Here is a 20,362-nt window from a genome sequence, read left to right as displayed (position 1 = left end):
ATGATGACGCAGGAGAGAAGTTCTGGGAAGAGGATCAAGTGTTTTTCAATGGTAAGCGGGTCTGATAAAGGTCATTTTGAGGTACACGGTAAACAGTTATAGGGACCAGTGTTGGAATTGATGCCGGCACGTAAGAGTAAGATGAGTATTAATAGACGGAGCAGCCCAGTCGAGTTTGGCCGCTCCCAAACAAAAAAACTCATTTCGAGCATATTTTCTGGGTTTGCATTGGGGCCAATTGCGGCGACTGTAGTGGCTTGTCAGGTGAACCGCGAGTAGGCCGCACCGCTGGACCCATGAGACTCTCTCGTTATTCTCTACGTTCCATTGGCTGGAGAGTTTATTACCATCCTAGTAAATCATTCCAGAAGCTAGTTTTAACTCTTCGCCAAAAATTTCATTTAGAGTGTTTTCAAATTTGAAAATTATTTACCATTTTATGGAGAATGACTATGGATTGAACATTCTGCTCAGCAGCCATTTATTATTGACTATTTTCGATACTATTTCCTGAGGGGAAATTTTTCTGCATCGTTTTGATCGCTTTCTAAAACTATATAAAATCAATAACTTGAAAATCTGTCATGAGTTATGCGCTAGTTTTAACTCTTCATCAAAAATTTCTTTTTGAGTGTTTTCAAATTTGAAAATTAATTACCATTTTATGGAGAATGACTCTGGATGGAACATTCTGCTCAGCAGCCATTTATTATTGACTATTTTCGATACTATTTCCTGAGGAGAAATTTTTCTGCATCGTTTTGATCGCTTTCTAAAACTATATAAAATCAATAACTTGAAAATCTGTCATGAGTTATGCGCTAGTTTTAAATATTCGCCAAAAATTCCTTTTTGAGTGTTTTCAAATTTGAAAATTATTTACCATTTTATGGAGAATGACTATGGATTGAACATTCTGCTCAGCAGCCATTTATTATTGACTATTTTCGATACTATTTCCTGAGGGGAAATTTTTCTGCATCGTTTTGATCGCTTTCTAAAACTATATAAAATCAATAACTTGAAAATCTGTCATGAGTTATGCGCTAGTTTTAACTCTTCATCAAAAATTTCTTTTTGAGTGTTTTCAAATTTGAAAATTAATTACCATTTTATGGAGAATGACTCTGGATGGAACATTCTGCTCAGCAGCCATTTATTATTGACTATTTTCGATACTATTTCCTGAGGAGAAATTTTTCTGCATCGTTTTGATCGCTTTCTAAAACTATATAAAATCAATAACTTGAAAATCTGTCATGAGTTATGCGCTAGTTTTAACTATTCGCCAAAAATTCCTTTTTGAGTGTTTTCAAATTTTAAAATTATTTACCATTTTATGGAGAATGACTATGGATTGAACATTCTGCTCAGCAGCCATTTATTATTGACTATTTTCGATACTATTTCCTGAGGGGAAATTTTTCTGCATCATTTTGATCGCTTTCTAAAACTATACAAAATCAATAACTTGAAAATCTGTCATGAGTTATGCGCTAGTTTTAACTCTTCGCCAAAAATTTCTTTTTGAGTGTTTTCAAATTTGAAAATTAATTACCATTTTATGGAGAATGACTATGGATGGAACATTCTGCTCAGCAGCCATTTATTATTGACTATTTTTGATACTATTTCCTGAGGGTAATTTTTCTGCATCGTTTTGATCGCTTTCTAAAACTATATAAAATCAATAACTTGAAAATCTGTCATGAGTTATGCGCTAGTTTTAACTCTTCGCCAAAAATTTCTTTTTGAGTGTTTTCAAATTTGAAAAATAATTACCATTTTATGGAGAATGACTATGGATGGAACATTCTGCTCAGCAGCCATTTATTATTGACTATTTTCGATACTATTTCCTGAGGGTAATTTTTCTGCATCGTTTTGATCGCTTTCTAAAACTATATGAAATCAATAACTTGAAAATCTGTCATGCGTTATGAGCAACCAGTTTCACGTAAAAAGTTGGTTGCCATATATTATATGACACTAAGTTGTGGTACAACTCCCTTTTTTATATCTTTTAATGCTAGTAAAATATTGTACTATGACTCAATTTACAATACCATCATTGGTTTTCGTAAATTAGCTTTTGAAACGATCAATTCAACACAGAGGCGAAGCTGAGCTTCGCACGAATTGCAATAAAAAGAAAAAAATTTTTTAAAAAATCGGAAAGATCGAGAAAATTAGATCTATTAAATGAATAAAGCTAGTTTTGAAACAAAACATGCCAAGACTATAGAATGTGTAATAAGCATCGGAAGATAATGTACCCAGCGGCAACAAAGCCGAAAATACCTAGTCAGAAACCTTGTCAGAAATCGAATAAAAATCAACAGGACTTCAAACTTCAGAAAAAATAATAAGTCCACCTCACCCTCAAAACACTTGATTTGCTCATCAAATGAAACATTATGAGCCCACTTAGCCGATATAATATACTAAGCCAAAAAAATGAAAATAAAAACAGCCGAAAAAAATTACACTAATTTAAGACTAATAAAATTTTATAAAGCTTTTCTGGCTCGTCGAAAGATGCATTATGGGGCCAACAAGCCGATATAATATAGGCCAAAACCAATCAAGCCGAAAAAGGAAACAAAAATTGGAAAAAACTGTTAGCATCAAAAACTTGAACTATAATTATATAGGAAATTTAGCATTTTGTGCAATCCAGAGATGAGCATTAAAAATGTGTTTCTATTGAAACGACTCAAAGCTAGGTCACTAAGTCAAAAAAAAATAGGCCGAAATCATATCGGCATAACAAATATTTCAAACGAAAAAAGTATATATATATATATATATATATATATATATATATATATATATATATATATATATATATATATATATACGAGGTCAAGTTTAGTAAAAATACAAACAGCACAAACAGAGTGAAATCGGACTAAAAGCAAGAATAGTGTGAAAAAATTTTTAGAAAAACTATACAATATGGTAACTAAGCCGAAAAAAAATCAGCAGACAATCATCAGCCGACAATTTTTTTTGAAACGAACTATTTCCAGTTAGAAAAAAAAAACAGGTCCGGTCAGTTTCGAACCCAGGACCCTTGGCGTCTCAGGCGTATTTTTTACCTCCAGAATAAGTGTGCCGGAAACGCTCAGAATTTGAATTCATTATAAGCCAAGACACCAAATAATTCAAGTGATTCTGTTAAAATAGTTGTTAGCCCGAAAAAAAGTCTACATTCCAGTTTGATAACATTTGCGTAACAGACAGTTTCAGCTTTTGATAATTTTTAGGCCCCACTGCCAGAATACTAACGATGAGATTATTATCAGATCAATTTGCACGAGGGAAGCGTCTACACAGAGGCCAAGCTTCGCAAATACTAGCGAGAACACGAAAAAAAAGCAGCTCTAGAAAGTGCAAACATAGCCAATCGAAGATTGGAAAAGAGTAATGAACGCAAGTAAATGTTAAAAAACACTGACTTTGTTAAAAAAAATCTCAACTTTCGAACTTCAAATAAAAACAGATGCCTTTTCAGCTCTTTGAATTTGTATTCGATTTATGATTGGCGCATTTTTAATAACATTAACCCAACTTAAGAAAACTGGATCAGCAGGTAAAGTTTTTATTCCGCTGGTAATCTGAAAATTAAATTCCACTTTCGAAACTAGAAGTCATTCACATTTTTTGCGCCATTTCCACGTTCGTATTTGGAGAGTGCTATTTACGTCACTTTCAGCAGATGAATTTCAATTGCACTCAAAAAAATGCAAATTTACTTAAAAGCATGCATAAATATGTATGAAAGCACATCTAGGTTATTAGAGCATTTTAGGACTTTTTCCTGAAAAAAAAATACCTAGACTTATTTAGGAGTCTTCATTACTATTAATAAGAAAACTAGAAATAAAATTCGGCCAGGTCTAGGATTCCATCTGCGACCTACTGCAATCAAGAGATTTTGAGTCTCACGAACTAGCCACTCAGCCACGTACGCTTAACCACCGACAAACACAAAGTCAGGAATAAAGCAGCTACATATGCTTAAAAATTGCCAAGCTATTCAGCAAAAGTAGCACCAAATACAAATAGACACAATTTGCAAGTAATAATTTGGAATATAACAAACCAAAGGCATCTTCCATGAACTTAATGGAATCATAATTTTCCATGAACTTAATTGGAAAGCATGTAACCAGAAAAATCACGTTACAACACAAACATAACACGTGTAGGATTCGAATATGCGACCAACTGCAATCAAGAAAGTTTGAGTCTCACGCACTATCCACTCAGTCACACAAGCTTAACAACTCACAAACACTAGTCACGAATAAAGCAGCTACATATGCTAACAAATTGCCAATTTGAGTCAGCAAAATCGGCACCAAATACAAATAGACTCAATTTTGCAAGTATTAATTTGGAATATGACTAACTGAAGGCATTCACACTTACTTTGTACGTAACAAATCGCAAAACATCTGCGATTTGTTACGTACATTGTATAAATTATGCATTTCAAAAAATTGCGAGATATAGTGAGTTAGACAATTTCTGAAATCGAGTTCTTATCATTGTTATGTTGTTTGAAACAAATAGCTTTTTTGCTCATTTGATGAATTACAAATGCGTAACCTGTGTTAACTTATTACTATTCGAATGTCAAAGCACATGCTATCGAAAAACTGTAAAGGTGCCCCAAAAGCGGCACCAATATTTGCGACTTAGGTTAGAGAAAAGACGGTTCCTAATAATATACTTAGCTGACGCTAGTGTAATAATATGCCTTCTATAATTTTCACAAGACAACTGATGCAAAATCAGGCGAACATGAAAATTATCGAAAAAAAATTATAGGACAAAATTATTCAAGGAAAGAGCTCATCGACTGCCTGTTTTCTAATGCCCGTTTACTTTCTCAGAACTATCCGCTCGAAAAGTTGAGGAATAAGCATTCAAATTCTCTTATCATGAACATTACTTGAATTACATTAATTACTTTGTATTAACAGTTCTAAGCAAATGATAACAAAGTAAAATCTACAAATGGAATAAACATTGGAGGTCAAGACGAAGTTAAAGCAATCTATGATTCTGTTCGTTTTTATCGCTATCTTCACAGTCGCTGTCTGGTGCCTTTTTGGTCTCATCACGAGGTCGATCCCGGCTATACATTGAAGATCTGCGGGCAATACCGTCTACAAAATCTTCGTCATCAATCCAGGGTATTTTACCACTGTTATCATCGATCACACTCACTCTTTTCTTGAGATTTCCATTCGTAAATGAGACACTTTTTTCAGGTCGTAATTTAATTGGGACCTTTTCGTGTTCCCTTTGTTTGACGCGTTCTTGAGCAAACAGATTAACAATTCTGTATAACTGAAGAGCTATGACTATGAAATTTTTACCGATGAAGTATGCCACCGTATGGTTTACAACCTCGATAACGAATACACAATGCAGTCTAATAAGTACAAATGGGATGTCTTGCAAGCACAAAATGCAAACTGAGTTCCACAAAAAAGTTCCGAGAACCCACATTATCGGAGTTTTCTGTCCTTTCGAAACATTCTCCAATCGTGCTGTATATACAAGACTAAATTGAAGCTGACTGACTGAGAAAATCATGAGAACAGTGTAAACTAAAGCAGGGTTCCCAAATACTTGCTTCTCGTCCAGGAGAACCAGGAAGTTCAGTTGGTCGGCCATCATGCCCATCCAGCCCCCCAATTGTGCCGCCAGCTGTTCACGGGTCACTGCTGGGGGTCTTGGAATGATCCAGCGGATAAAGAGAAGAGTGACCATTGTCAGCTGTTCCAGCACTAGAGTGATAGTCGCTTTCTAGAAAACCAACATTTTTCATTCATCAATAACGAGCAGGACTCAAAGGTAAAATGGAAACTCAAAAAATCAAAAGCGTTTGTTTGTGTAATGAACAGTCGATTATTCAAAAATTACGGCACGGCATATGAACTCTTGTCTAACTCCAGCAATATCAAAAAATAATTAGAAATGGAAAACTGAATTTCATATGTAAAACGCAAAATTTGACGCAAAATTAAACTTAGCTGACCCAAGCAAAAGCAAAAACGGAAAAAAGAAGCTCTAAAAACGGCAAAAAAAAGAAAATACAAAAAGATACGAAAATCAAAAAAGCACCACGCCTTGAACTCATTTAACGAATGTTTTCTTCTTATATATAGACAGCAAAGTACGCTATCATAAAGCAGATAATGCGAAATCATATGTTGTTCATTAACACATAAAGTATGCAGTCTTTTCACTAAAATGTGCAATCAGCAACGGAAAAAAGATCGTAGAACACGAATCTCACCTCTTGTGTTTAAAATAAAAAGTTAATTTTTGTTTTCAGCAGAAAATGGGACCAATCAATTGTCTCTTGGGACCCATCAGTCTCTTCAGCAGAAATGCACGCAAATGACAGCGTACATTACTTCAAGTGCAGATAAAAACAAAAAACATAAACAAGAGAAAATTCAAAAATTCTAACAAGCTCAATGAGCAGAAAAATAGAAAAATATGCTTAAACTTATGAAAAAATAGATTTTCCTTAAATTTTTTGAACTTCCAGAAATTTGATTGGTATTTCTTTGATTTAAACTGACAATTATCACAGAGCTACTTTATCTTCAATTTAGCATCTGAATTAGAAGAAAACTTAAAATGACACTGAAGGTCAAACCGCCAAAATATTAACTTGCACCTGCGCAAATTTCCATATTTATTTTTGACAAAAGCTACAAAACCTAAAACAGCCAAAATACAGTTGAAAAACAAGGACACTGAAAAAAAAACGTTACTGAAAAACTTAAAACATGTTTCAATATTCGAAGAAATCACGTTGAAGCTCTTTCTTCGAATAATTCAAATAGTGTTTAAGGTTGGCACATTTAGAGAAAACTGGACCAATAAGAAACTTTTTATTCCTTTTTGTGGCCTTTTCGTTTTAACAGCTCGATAGCAAAGGAAATGAAGTCAACTGAAAAAGAAAACAAAAGACAAACCGCGAAAAACCAAATTTAAGCTGGAACACATTTGAAGACTTTTCCCTGAAAAAAAAGAAACCATCAAGATCACTTGGTTCTTTTACCCTTAATAAGCGATAACTCACTTTGTTCATTACGATAATTCACTTTGTTCATTAAGACTTAACTTACAGTGCGAACTTACACTCAATCGAAGAGTGCTTTACACTCATTCAATTCGCGCGCGTATCATTTCTTATGCTGAACTTGAGTGCAGATGAGCAGGCGCTCGTTAATGTCAGTCCCGAATGTGGAAATAATCGCGACACTAACGCAACTAAATCTCAATTTTTGGGTAGAATGTTGACTTTTAAGTTTGACCAATTTAGCTCTTTCATAATATATACAGCAACTCATTACTCTAATAAAGCTTTTTTATTGTCTAGGCTAAAAAGCTAAAGCATTATATTCAAGCATTAATCTTTTATAAGTGCACAGTAAGACTTTACGGCAAAAAAAGACTTCCAAACTAAAATTCAGAAACAAAAGTATATATGTCCAATATATTTTCAAAAAAATTTCAAAAACTTTTCGACCGTTTTTTAGATTGACAAAATTAATTTTCCAAACTCTGCAAAAGCACTAATAGACCCTATTTCGGCCAAATATTCTGCGACGCAGGCAAAATTCCACCCCGCCTAAATCAGTTACTGTACTTGTTCTTTTATGTTTTAAACATCGCTTTGCTATTCATACGTTTAATTTAAATAGCAACAGCACTTGCCATTTCTGCACTATCGTCCAGCAGTGCGAACTTGGACTTGGGTTCGAAGGGGTCGGGAGTCCTCCGGAGTCTCTGGGCTCTGCGGCTGAGCATCGAGTCACTCCTGCTGAAGATGTTGCGCTTTTTCCTCTTTAGCAGATCATATTCCTTTTCCTCCACAACTACTCTGAGTTTCAGTTCACACAACTGAAATAGAAAAACAAAATTATTTGAAATTGAAAGCGCAACTTAAATTTATTCTTGCTTCAATCAAATCAGTGCATAAGGTTGTTGACAAAAAATTCTTTTTTCGAAAAAGCCATGAGATGATTGGAATAGTGTTTTAAAAAGTCCATTTTAATACAGACTCAGAGAAGAAAAAAAAAGCTCAGAAAACAGAAAAAAAAACGCTCTAAAAACAAGCAGCCAGCAGATGTTTGAAAATTGGTAGAAATCTCCAATTTAAAATAACAAAGTTCACCATATGATAGCTGATTAAGTTTAAAAAACATCTTCAAATGGTGTTCAGTTATTCCGCTAGTATCTTTTTAGTGCTCCGATGAAAAATTTGACGCAAGCAATGAAACAACCAAAGAGTCTTTCAACAGAGGATCAGAATAAAAATTGTTAGTTAGTTGGAGCTTTAAAAAAGGGAAATACGTCATTACGGGAATAAGCTTCAGTAAAATTGTGGCTTAAACAGGGAAATCAACTAGCAGAAAAACTTGGCCAAAAAATTTAACACTTGACTTTGAATTTAAACACTAAGTCTTCCAGAGATCTGAACGAGAAATATTCGAATTAGCTCATTAACACTTTCAAAGAGTATCCAGTTGTTGTGAGGGTAGCATAATGTTTAAATTAACTATTATTTGTATTGATAACTTTAATATCGCAAAAAAATAGGAAAATGAGTTGGTCATTTTTCTGATGAGCTATGATGAGAGCTTTGATTGAAATCTATTGATATGGCGAACACAATGGGAGTGCTCCTATTCAATAGGCAATCTTTATTCCTGAAGTAACCATAAAATTTTAAAAAAAATTGTTACTATATTAGGCAATTTCTGCACTAATTCCAATTTTTAGCATGAAGCCAGGAAAAATAGCTAAACCATTTTCCGTTTAAATTTTGACCGCTATCAAAAGTACGATATCACATAATATATTTCTAAGATACCATAAAATAAATTTCCCATGATTGAATTTTTTCGTTTGATATTTCTCTCTCTTATTTTTATCTGAAGAATTACAAAACTTGAACATTGAACATCTCTGAAATATTTCCGTAAACATCAATCAGAATTAATCATTTTGGATGTTCATTTGATGACTCCACAATTTTTAATTTTTATCAAAAGCAGCATCCATCGTTTCCTTTGATGTGGGAATTTTTGATGATGCAGCTGGCAAGGAAGAGCTGAACTTTCAAATAAATCATTGCAACTTTAAAGATAAGTTGTTCGATTAAATGTCAGCTGCCAATTTTGATCTGAAGATACTTACTTGAAAACCTTCACTGGCGCTGTTTTTATTCTGGATTGTGATCACATTGTTGCCCAAGGATATTGACGGATCCAGTTCGATCGACTGTTCTCCTTTGTCTAATGTTAAGGTCCTGTTTAGAATCCCGTCGAACGAATAAATTAGAATATCGGTCGGATCACCCGAAGATTCCTTGCCATCGTTTTTAGGATAGAACTGAAGCTTTACGAACTTAAGCTGCTTATAAACATGCGTAGACTCGATAACATCAATCAGCATCTTTCTAAACAAAATTGAGCTTAATGAGAAATCCATTTCATTTTCAGAAACGGTTTCTTTCATATTTAAGAGCAATGCCTTTGTCTGAAAATTGAGAATGATATTAAATTAAAACATACCCCATGACGGTAGTAAAACAACAAAAAAATAGTCGCGACCAGTACAAGAGCCTGAATAACTTTTTATAAAAAAGTAGCCCAAATGGGTAACACTGGATCAATTGGTAACTTCCTTAATTCGCTGGAAAATTTACACAGAGGCGAAGCGGAGCTTGACACCACTTGCGATACAACACACATGAAAACATAAAAAGTCGAAAAAGCGAAGAAAAAATTTTTAAAAAAACTAGGTCTACCACAATTAAAATTTTCGTATGTCTCGATTAAGTTCATTCTAGTCAAACATAACAGACATTTGAAAATTAAATTAGCAACAGAAAAAAAACAAAAGAGGAGCCTACAATCTTTGAGCAGACACAAGTTGAGCCGACAAAAAATTAGACGTAATGATTTTTTTTAATATTTCATATCTTCACCCCTGAAACTAGAATGAACAACACTTGCATTTGCAATGAAACTTGCTTGCAGCTCAAGCAAAATCCAAAAAAAATCAATTGCATGCATGCTGAAAAAGAAAAGTCCAGCCGAGACCCGAATCCCACACGTTATGGTGCAAAGGCGACGGCGTTAGCCTGGACGAAGTGAGACGGAACGTGGATAAAGTTAGAAGATAACAAGGGAAGAAGTGAAAGAGAAGAATGTGTAAGATAAGTTGGTTATGGAAACAGTCTAGTTCCCGATTATAAAACAATTGCTCTCGCAAGTTAAAAAATTAAAATTTCACCTGAAAGCCATTTATTTTTTTGGCGAAGTTTCCATTTTCCTAATAGGAGAGGCTAATTTGCCTTCTCTTCAGTTCAGCAAACAAAATTTAATTGAATTTGAACAAAAATCAGAAATCAAACCGCAAAAGACCAAATTTGCTGTGATAAAATTTTTTCCTGAAAAAAAATCGCTTTTGATTCACCCTATTTTCGAATCTGAGGCATCAAATTACTATTCGGGCCAAACAATTCAATCGTAAAAGAAGTTAATAAAAACGGCACAAAGTATCTCTAAGAAATAAATGCACAATAGAAAAAACATGGAAAGAAACAGATTCATAAAAACAATATCAGTCTATTTGAAAAATTTCGAATCGGATCGATAACTGAAATAACTCCAAAACATTTTTGTTTCACCAGAAATTGATTCCAGCAATGAAACTTTGAAATATTGCAAATTATTTTAGTAGCCTGTTTCAGTTATTCAAAAATCTTGCTTGAATATAAAAGCGGGGTCTTATGCACTAAACGGCCCAAAATCAAATTTTTTACATCGTAAGCTGGAAATTATGCGAACGAATTTGATAAGGTAATTTTAGCCAATCAAATTCAAGTTAGACGGTCAGGCATTCCGATCAACCTTTCCAGCAGATAAAAATATTAGCCGAAACTTCCGAAAAGATGGAACTTTGTAAAATAATCAAATTAATTTTGAGTTACTTGTGAAACCTTGCCCAGACAAGAAAAACTTGGCTCGACAAAACAAAAACTCAAATTTTTTTTATCATTTCGGCTAATAATTTTATCTGCTTGAGATGTCAGAATTATTTCCTTTGAAATGGCAGAAAATGTCGATGGAACTTGATTGGCTAATTAGCTAATCAAATTCAACCACATTAATTTCAGTTCAACAGATGTAGAAATAATGGTTTTGGGCCGTTTAGTACATAAGACCCTAAAAGCGAAGATCTCAAGATAGCTTTTAGATTTTTTTAAAAAAAATAATTTTTTTTCACTATTAGTTCGCCTGTTGCCAAAAAAATGGCAGATACTATGTTGAAGTTCAATCGAGTTTATCTTGTCCGAAGTTTTGACTTCGGGTGGAAGAGTAGAACTCCAGAATACTACTGACGTCAGAATCTGCAAAAGATCTAGAATATTCTCGCCTTTCTTATATGATGAGCATAAAAACTCTTAAACATGCTGTCCACTTCAATATAGCAACATATTATTCATAAAATATGACTCGAACTAAACGTTTGCATAGGGGAGGTATTACGCTAGCAATACTATTCACGTCGGACAAAACGCTTGCTAGGAATAAAGGGTCCTTTCTACTTTCTATCTTAGAAAGTAAATCTAAAATTCGCTGAGAAATATTTTATTAAAAAAAGGAAGTTAGTATGAATTTACAGCAAGTTGCCTTTTGACTCAATATCTATTTTTTACGGTGAGATTGGAGATATTTTTTCTGAGATTGAATATTATTTTAGAGAAGGGTTGGGGTGGTTGAGGAGAGTGGTGGTGGTGGTAGAAGAGAAGTTGTTGGAATGAATTCCCGTAGTTTAGAGCTTCTATTTATACTCAAATGGGGAAATCACGCCACTTTTCGTATCAAATGAGAAGTTTCTTTTAACTTCGTATTCTTTATTCGTACATTCGTATTTTACGAGAAGAAGGTTTCGTATGCTCGTACTTTACGAGAGGAATCGTTATTATTCGTATTGAATGAGAATAGTCGTTTCAATTCTCAATGCTTAAAACGTTATACGAATTATTCCAATAGCATTTCCCTTCCTTTTGCAAGGGAATAAAAGCATATTTCTTTTGGTGGTGGCGGCGGCGTCACTTTTTGTGAACGCAATAAAATAATTCATGTTTCTGTTTCTATTTGAAATCAGAACATATCTATCCTCCTATTTGGAGAAGGAAAAAACTAAAACTTTCATTTTTATTACTTTCACTTGAATAGTGGGGTAATTGTTGATCGATCGAAGCTTTTTCTTTCAATCTCATAAAGTTTTGTTGGTATTACGGGTAGCAGATGTTTTTGAACAAAAGCTTTTTCTTTCAATCTCATAAAGTTGGTTAGTAGTTTATTGGTATTACAGGTAGCAGATGTTTTTAATCAACTGATACTTTGAGTCAGGCTTGAATAAAAATAAATACATCAGTTACATTTATAAATCAAAATAGGGTTTACACAACCAAGGAATTTAACTATAAAATTAAATACATCAAAATTATTTGTTTCTCAAAAGTTTGAAGGTTAGTTTTATTCCTTAAACATTCTTTTTCCGAAGTCTCCTTTTCTTCCTGAAGTATGTGAAGTCTGTCCAAACGCGTAATAAGGGGAGGACTGGTTCATACAAAGGGGGTATTTTTTGTGTTTTTTGTTTTTTTTAAAAGTCAAAATTGATGAGAAAGGAAATTAATAGCTATACTACATAGCGAAAGAATAAATGTTTAATTAAAAGGATAAATTTCTTACAATTTTCCTTCCAACCGGGCTATAAGTTGTTGATTTTTTGTTTTTAAATTGTGGATATGCTTTTTCAGCTCCCGGATTTGGTGCGTTTCATGTATATGACTGCGCTGAATTTGCTCAGTATAGTCATCTAACTGGGGGGTTTGTAATTTTGCTGTCAGATATTTTGCTGGGACATAGATTTTTTGATATTCAAGAAGGGAATTATTTATGGAATACATTTTTTTTATAGGGTGATAGGCTTCTAATTTAAAACGATTGATTAATGGATTCAAAGCATATTTGAGATCCATATCGAAGCCAGGATTGCTTTTAGAATTAATGTATCGTTCCCTTTCTAACTGAATATGTAATTTAGTGTTTAATTCAGTGGGTCGCAAGGGCTATCGCCTAATGGTCATTGGACAATGAGAAGTTGATACCGGCGTATTTGCCGTTAGTATCTTATATGGTCTTACAATCTGGGTCCGTTTTTTAATTTTAGAATTCGAGGGAACCAGGGGTATTTTAAAATCAGGGGGTGAAATTTTTAGGGGTGGTGGCTGTGATGCTGTAGTTATCGGGACAGCTGAACTGGTTTGAAGTAGTGGCTCAACGAAGGATCGTGTTGATGTCGGCTTTGCAGTGGGTGTTGTAGTAGTAGAAGCAGTTGGTTGTTGAGTGAGTGCTGAAATCTGCGAGTCCAGTGGATCGGTTGGTGGCAGAAGTGAGAGGAGATCCTCGAAATCTCTCAAGTCGTCATCAAGTGTTGCGTCCATAGTTGAATCAGTTGGTATATCCTAGAACAGTAGAATTTTTTTATTAGACTGGGTTTGTTGGGTGATCCAAGTTTTGAGTTCTTCTCTCAAAACTTGTTAATTGGATGTGAGGATACATGCGATCCTGGTTTATTTTATCAATTTCCTCTAAAAGAGGGGCTTGTATTTTCTGATCACATTCTTGTTCTATTTTAGTTTGCTCATCTTGAGTGAAAATTGAGGTCACTATGGAAGTGAAAAGTATATCATATGAAGCGGCAAGTAATACTTTGCCAAAGTGTAGTGAGCGGCCGGTGATTTTGTGAATATGCATAGCCTTTATTATGAATACTAGGCAATCTAGTATGAATTTCACAAATAGAAAAGAGGCGAAGACTATTCCGCATTTTTCTAAATAGTATTGTACTTTTCCGAATATACGGGTGTATTCGTTTTTCCAAAAGTTTGGAGAGATGAGATAGTCCAAATAGATTGTTTGGGAAGAGCCTAGTGGGCTGTATGAGTCCTTGAAAAGAATTTTTTTAGCATTTAGAAAGGACCTGGATACTTTTTGCAGTATTCCTTTCATCTCTGAATTATCGGAAATCATATTCCAGAATTTTTGCATTTGAGCATAAGTGTAGATTGAAGCGCCTTGGCTAGAGGCTAAAGAATGCTTAATCTTTTGAATTATCTCTTTTGGTTCAAAGAGATATGGTCCTGTAACCCTTGTAATTTGAGGGGTTAATTCAATCCAGGACTTATCATCATCAACATCTAGTTGAAAGAGATTCGAATGTTTGTCGGAGCAGTCTTGTAGATCTGCCGACTGAAAAGTTTGTCGCGTAATTGGATCGACAAATCGAATGTTTTCCTTATACATAATGGGAATGCGATTATAGCATTCATCCATTAATTGCAAAGGTGAATAAAATTTCGGACAATGGTAGAGCCAGGCAACATTGCCATTGGTCTCTAAGAACATAGAGCGGTTTTTGGTTAGAATATAGCCAGCCAAACGGGGGCTTTCAAGTGAAAGCATTAAAGTATTTAATATTGAGGAGCGTTCTAGCTCACATTGATTTTGCAGAAGGGCTAACTCGGCCGTTCTGAGCATGTAGAAGCTATAAAAAAGAATATAGTCCAATTTGGTACCTATATGAGCTTCGTAGTCAATTTGATGACTTGAAAATTGGAGTGGCGGCGAATCATCACTTAATGTGAGAAAAGTAGAATTTGGTTGGCCGGCATTATGAATAGTTCCCGTTTCTGGGGTTGGTTTAACTTGGATTCCAGTATCCATATTGAAACCGTCAGTGTATGCAATAAAAAGTGAATCATATGAAGTTGGATACACTATTCTGGGATGACCACAAAGAGATTGTGGTTTATTCATCACCTGTAGCATAAATTTTTGAGAATCCCTTGTATGGGTAGAATGAATAGACGGGCTAGAATCGCCTTTAATTATATAGTATGATTCTTCGTTTTGAATCATTTTAGCCGGAAATCTGTTTAAAACAGTGAAAATGCAATTGTTGGGTTCTTCCCAAGTATAAGCAAAAGCGTCTAAGGATGTTGTTTCACATCCATTTGTAGACACTGGACAGGGCAAAGGAATGTTTTGCCAATTATTGACTGTTCCATCTTTGAGGTTAACAGTCAGAGTTACATTTTGCATGTAAGTTTCAAAAGTGTCCAATTTAATCCAAGAACGGCCATCACATTCGTTATGATGTTTGCCGTCAACTTTGCCAGCATGGGCATTAGTTACTGTTTTAACATTAAATTTGAAAGGAATATTTCCAATACTAGCATAGCCTAGGTTAAGATAGCCTCTGTCGGCGGCCGATTTACATTGATCGGCAGATAAATGGAGATCAGTAGTGATCATATTTTGTCGAGCGTCGATACCGCTCGAATCAAAAGAATCGCAGAACCAACGCATTGATTGGTGTTTGATTCGACACATTGTCGCATTTACTTTTGTGCGATAATGTCTCTGATATAGAGTAACATAAGCATGGGCTACTTTAATATTTTCTGGTTGGACTTTGCAAGGTGCTACTTTATTTAGAGAGAACATTTTGTTAGAAGTCATTAGTTGACAATCATAATGAGCAACCTGAAGATTATTTGCAGTATTTGCATATAATTGTTCTTTCGGATCAAATGCTGAGGTTTGATTCGAAAGTATTATTAGAGTTAAAAGACCAACCAAATAAATTTTTTGCAAAATTATTTTTTGGTGGTGAATGATAGCAAAAGAATTTATAAAAGTACTCACTTTAAGCATTTCCTCGAGAGTGGTTAGAACAGGATCTTGGTCCATTAGTTCACCTTCCTCTATTTCATTATTAGGATTTGTCATTTTGTGGATTTTTGTGATGGGAAATCTGAGTTAGATTTCAATTTTTGTTGAGGAATTCAGCAGATTTTATTTTTTGGAGAGAGAGAGGAGGATTTGAATGAAAGATGTGGAATTGAGCAAGAATGAAAACAACTGTATATCAGTTAGTTTTTAAAGGCTGTTTTTGCTTTTTTGCAAATCTAAGCTCTGATTGGCCGTTGTTATTCGGCGTCTTTCGGAAGTGACTCTTTTTAAGTCGTAATTCATTCGCCATTCGTTTTGTGGTTTTTCCACTCTGGCTTAATGTCGTGGTTTTTCCACTTAGTTTTGATTTGTTGAGATCTAGCAGTGGAATGATAATCATTCGTTTATGCTGATGTTAATTTTAACAACTGCATTCCCCTTCCTTATTGGAGGAGGAAAATGAAAAAAAAACATCTCTTCATAAAAGAGGACTAAAAGCAACATCATTTGTTTGCTTTCCGTTTAAACTTCATCTGTTATCACAGTATTTTTAAAAATTTTTTGCTTTCTTGAAAAATGAGTTATATCGAGCCTGAAGACAATCTGGTGGACTTCCCCGAGAAGTTTTTGAACTTGCGGGATGAGTTAGATTTCACACACGAAGCCTTGCTGGAGGACAAGGAAGTTGAGAGAAGGGTCGAAATCTACGACGGTTTAGTCGAAAAGGGTGCAAATCTGACACCCATGGAATTCATGATATTCATGGACCGGAGTTACATCTTCAAGTATCCGGTCCTGAATACTGATGAACTGTTTGAGCTGGGCTCAATACAAAGTAGGTGCTTCGCGAAGAAACTTCGGAGCCCATGGAGTGGAAACCATGTGGTTTCCCAAGAGACAATGGACTTTTTGTCCTTATTCTTTGGAGAGGATGTAAGTTTGTTTTATAATACACCAAATAAAAAAAAAAATTTTTTTCAAGTGGCATGGCAACATAGAAATACTATATAAATTTGTTTTAGTTTCAAGAAGAATTCTTCAAAAAGCCAGTGGCGGAGGCAGAGTTTAGACGAAAATTAGAGCTTGATATTATGTTGGAGGAGATATATCAAGCTTGGTGGCGGCCTTACTCAGCGCTACAGTTTGCAGTGAGGAGCCTGAGTAGGGCCGCGGAAAACTCGTTGGAAAAGATGGCGGCAGCAAAACTAGTGAAATCGTACACAGATATTAAATCTTGTATTTATAAAAGTTATTTTTAAATTTATTTATTAACATGTTATTTTTGGTGTTTTGTGTTTTTATTACAAACGAAATATTTATAAAGTAGAAAAGAGAAAAAAAAAGAAAGAAAAGGCCAATAAAAAGAATTTAAAAAAATATTTAGTTTGGCCAAATAAATGGTTTAGTGTTTTTATTTCTTTTTAAATTTGCCAATTAGACTAGATGGAATTGTAGTTCCATAAAAGTTTGTAGGACGATTTGTCCGTTTAGGTTTTTTGGATTCAGAAACTGATCTAGGTGCGGATCGAGTGTTCTCATAGAAGCTTTCCTGAGAGCTATGAGGGATATTTTTTCCGTCAGTAAAGTTTTCTGATGATTCAGATAAACGAGAGATATCAGGAGGACGGGGAGTATTATATTGTGTTGTTATATTTTGGTGGCGGCGGCCAAAGTCATTTGCGAGACTAGTATTAGGACTTATACTGCGGCTAGGTAGGCGGCGGTGGCCATAACTACTAGATTGACTAGTTGGAGGATTAGGGGTTTTATCAGCAGGATAGGGGGTCGAACTTCGAATAGGTGTAAAATTCTGGTCAATCGCAGTCGCATCGAACAAAGTTCTTAGATGCATGGTTTCTCTGCCTGAATCTAATGAGTGCTCATGAACAATGGTTTTAATTTGATCCTCATTTGTAGGGGTATGATCAGTCATTTGCTGATAACCATTGTTGACTACTGGCCAAAACTGGTATTGTAGATTTTCAACCTGTTTAGGTTTATTGAAAGAGTCGATTTGATGATTTGTTATATGATCATAAAAATCACTTGAAAGTAAATCACTAGAGTACTCTTGTAGTAGCTTGGGCATTTGTTGTTCTTTAGTAAAGTATTCAACAATATGATTGCGGTGGACAATCTTTTTTTCGTTAGTGAAATCATTTTGAATTCCGTATGTTACTTCCGTGATTTTTTCAATTACGGTGTAAGGTCCAGATCTCAAATTCAAAAGTTTTTGACTTTTCAATAGTGGTTTGGATCTGTTTTCTAGTAACAATTTTGTGCCTTCTTTTATAGGCCGTCCTAATTTAAATTGATTCCGGAACATGTGGGCCTTATTAGTGATGCGGCGGCAATGGGTATAGGTGTTACTATAAATCAACTTAAAATCATTTTCCTTTTTTAGTATTTCGGCGGAAATTTGATTTTTTAGAAATCTATCTATGGTCTCATTGTTTGACTTATGCTCGGTATGAGCATGATTTTCGAGACCAGCGCAAAATTCAGAGGTACATCTTTTGTTTTGGTCGCGGTAGAGGCCTAATTTAAGGCTAAGGGGAACCTGAGGTTTTATGCCAAAGACAATCTCATATGGAGTGTAACCTGTACTTGAATTAATGGCGGTGTTATGTGCAAAAGCAAATTTATTTGTTAATTCAGACCAGTTTGAGCCTGAGGTACTCAAGAAATGTCGAAAGTACTGGGTTAAATGTTTATTCTGGACTTCAACTTTTCCGTTAGTCCAAGGCGAGTAAGTAGTTCTTGGCCTCAGGGTTATTCCCAATTCAGAGGACCAATGAGCAAAGTCATTACTCATGAATGCACTTCCATTATCATGAATAATTTGTTGTGGAATACCAAATGTTGTTATGTATTTCTCTAAGAGCTTAATGGTTTCCTTAGAGTCTGCATGGGTGCATGGATATACTTGAAGATATCTAGAAAAGGCATCTATCACAACTAAGCAAAAGTTTTTGCCGTGACTTGATGGTCTAAGTGGACCTTTATGATCAATGTGGATCGTTTTCATTGGGATTGTTTCTAATTGTCCCCATTGTTGTAATGGAGCTTCATTCAGGTCGGGTTTTATCAGCAGGATAGGGGGTCGAACTTCGAATAGGTCTAAAATTCTGGTCAATCGCAGTCGCATCGAACAAAGTTCTTAGATGCATGGTTTCTCTGCCTGAATCTAATGAGTGCTCATGAACAATGGTTTTAATTTGATCCTCATTTGTAGGGGTATGATCAGTCATTTGCTGATAACCATTGTTGACTACTGGCCAAAACTGGTATTGTAGATTTTCAACCTGTTTAGGTTTATTGAAAGAGTCGATTTGATGATTTGTTATATGATCATAAAAATCACTTGAAAGTAAATCACTAGAGTACTCTTGTAGTAGCTTGGGCATTTGTTGTTCTTTAGTAAAGTATTCAACAATATGATTGCGGTGGACAATCTTTTTTTCGTTAGTGAAATCATTTTGAATTCCGTATGTTACTTCCGTGATTTTTTCAATTACGGTGTAAGGTCCAGATCTCAAATTCAAAAGTTTTTGACTTTTCAATAGTGGTTTGGATCTGTTTTCTAGTAACAATTTTGTGCCTTCTTTTATAGGCCGTCCTAATTTAAATTGATTCCGGAACATGTGGGCCTTATTAGTGATGCGGCGGCAATGGGTATAGGTGTTACTATAAATCAACTTAAAATCATTTTCCTTTTTTAGTATTTCGGCGGAAATTTGATTTTTTAGAAATCTATCTATGGTCTCATTGTTTGACTTATGCTCGGTATGAGCATGATTTTCGAGACCAGCGCAAAATTCAGAGGTACATCTTTTGTTTTGGTCGCGGTAGAGGCCTAATTTAAGGCTAAGGGGAACCTGAGGTTTTATGCCAAAGACAATCTCATATGGAGTGTAACCTGTACTTGAATTAATGGCGGTGTTATGTGCAAAAGCAAATTTATTTGTTAATTCAGACCAGTTTGAGCCTGAGGTACTCAAGAAATGTCGAAAGTACTGGGTTAAATGTTTATTCTGGACTTCAACTTTTCCGTTAGTCCAAGGCGAGTAAGTAGTTCTTGGCCTCAGGGTTATTCCCAATTCAGAGGACCAATGAGCAAAGTCATTACTCATGAATGCACTTCCATTATCATGAATAATTTGTTGTGGAATACCAAATGTTGTTATGTATTTCTCTAAGAGCTTAATGGTTTCCTTAGAGTCTGCATGGGTGCATGGATATACTTGAAGATATCTAGAAAAGGCATCTATCACAACTAAGCAAAAGTTTTTGCCGTGACTTGATGGTCTAAGTGGACCTTTATGATCAATGTGGATCGTTTTCATTGGGATTGTTTCTAATTGTCCCCATTGTTGTAATGGAGCTTCATTCAGGTCTTTTCGTTTAGGTTTATTTTTCTGACATTCTAGGCAATCATGAAGAAGCATGTTGACCCATTTATAGAGTCCGGGCCAATAGAAATATCTTTTGATTATTTCCAA

General features: G+C 34.9%; 1 protein-coding gene across 1 annotated transcript in view; it reads right to left on the bottom strand.

The window, feature by feature from the left end:
- Positions 1-4,922: 4,922 nt before the first annotated feature.
- Positions 4,923-20,362, bottom strand: part of LOC134839792 (uncharacterized) — a 76,068-nt gene continuing 60,628 nt past the window's right edge. The window contains exons 9-11 of the mRNA XM_063855414.1: positions 9,241-9,502; positions 7,756-7,941; positions 4,923-5,826 (exon numbers count right to left, since the gene is read on the bottom strand). Of these exons, the coding sequence (XP_063711484.1) occupies positions 5,059-5,826; positions 7,756-7,941; positions 9,241-9,502 (1,216 nt within the window). The 3' untranslated portion in view covers positions 4,923-5,058. The remainder of the gene's footprint in view (positions 5,827-7,755; positions 7,942-9,240; positions 9,503-20,362) is intronic.

The sequence above is a fragment of the Symsagittifera roscoffensis genome, chromosome 2 (genome assembly GCF_963678635.1).
Source record: "Symsagittifera roscoffensis chromosome 2, txSymRosc1.1, whole genome shotgun sequence".
NCBI lineage: Eukaryota > Metazoa > Xenacoelomorpha > Acoela > Convolutidae > Symsagittifera > Symsagittifera roscoffensis.
Note: the sequence above shows the minus strand (reverse complement) of the source record. Positions and strands in the feature narration are given on the sequence as shown.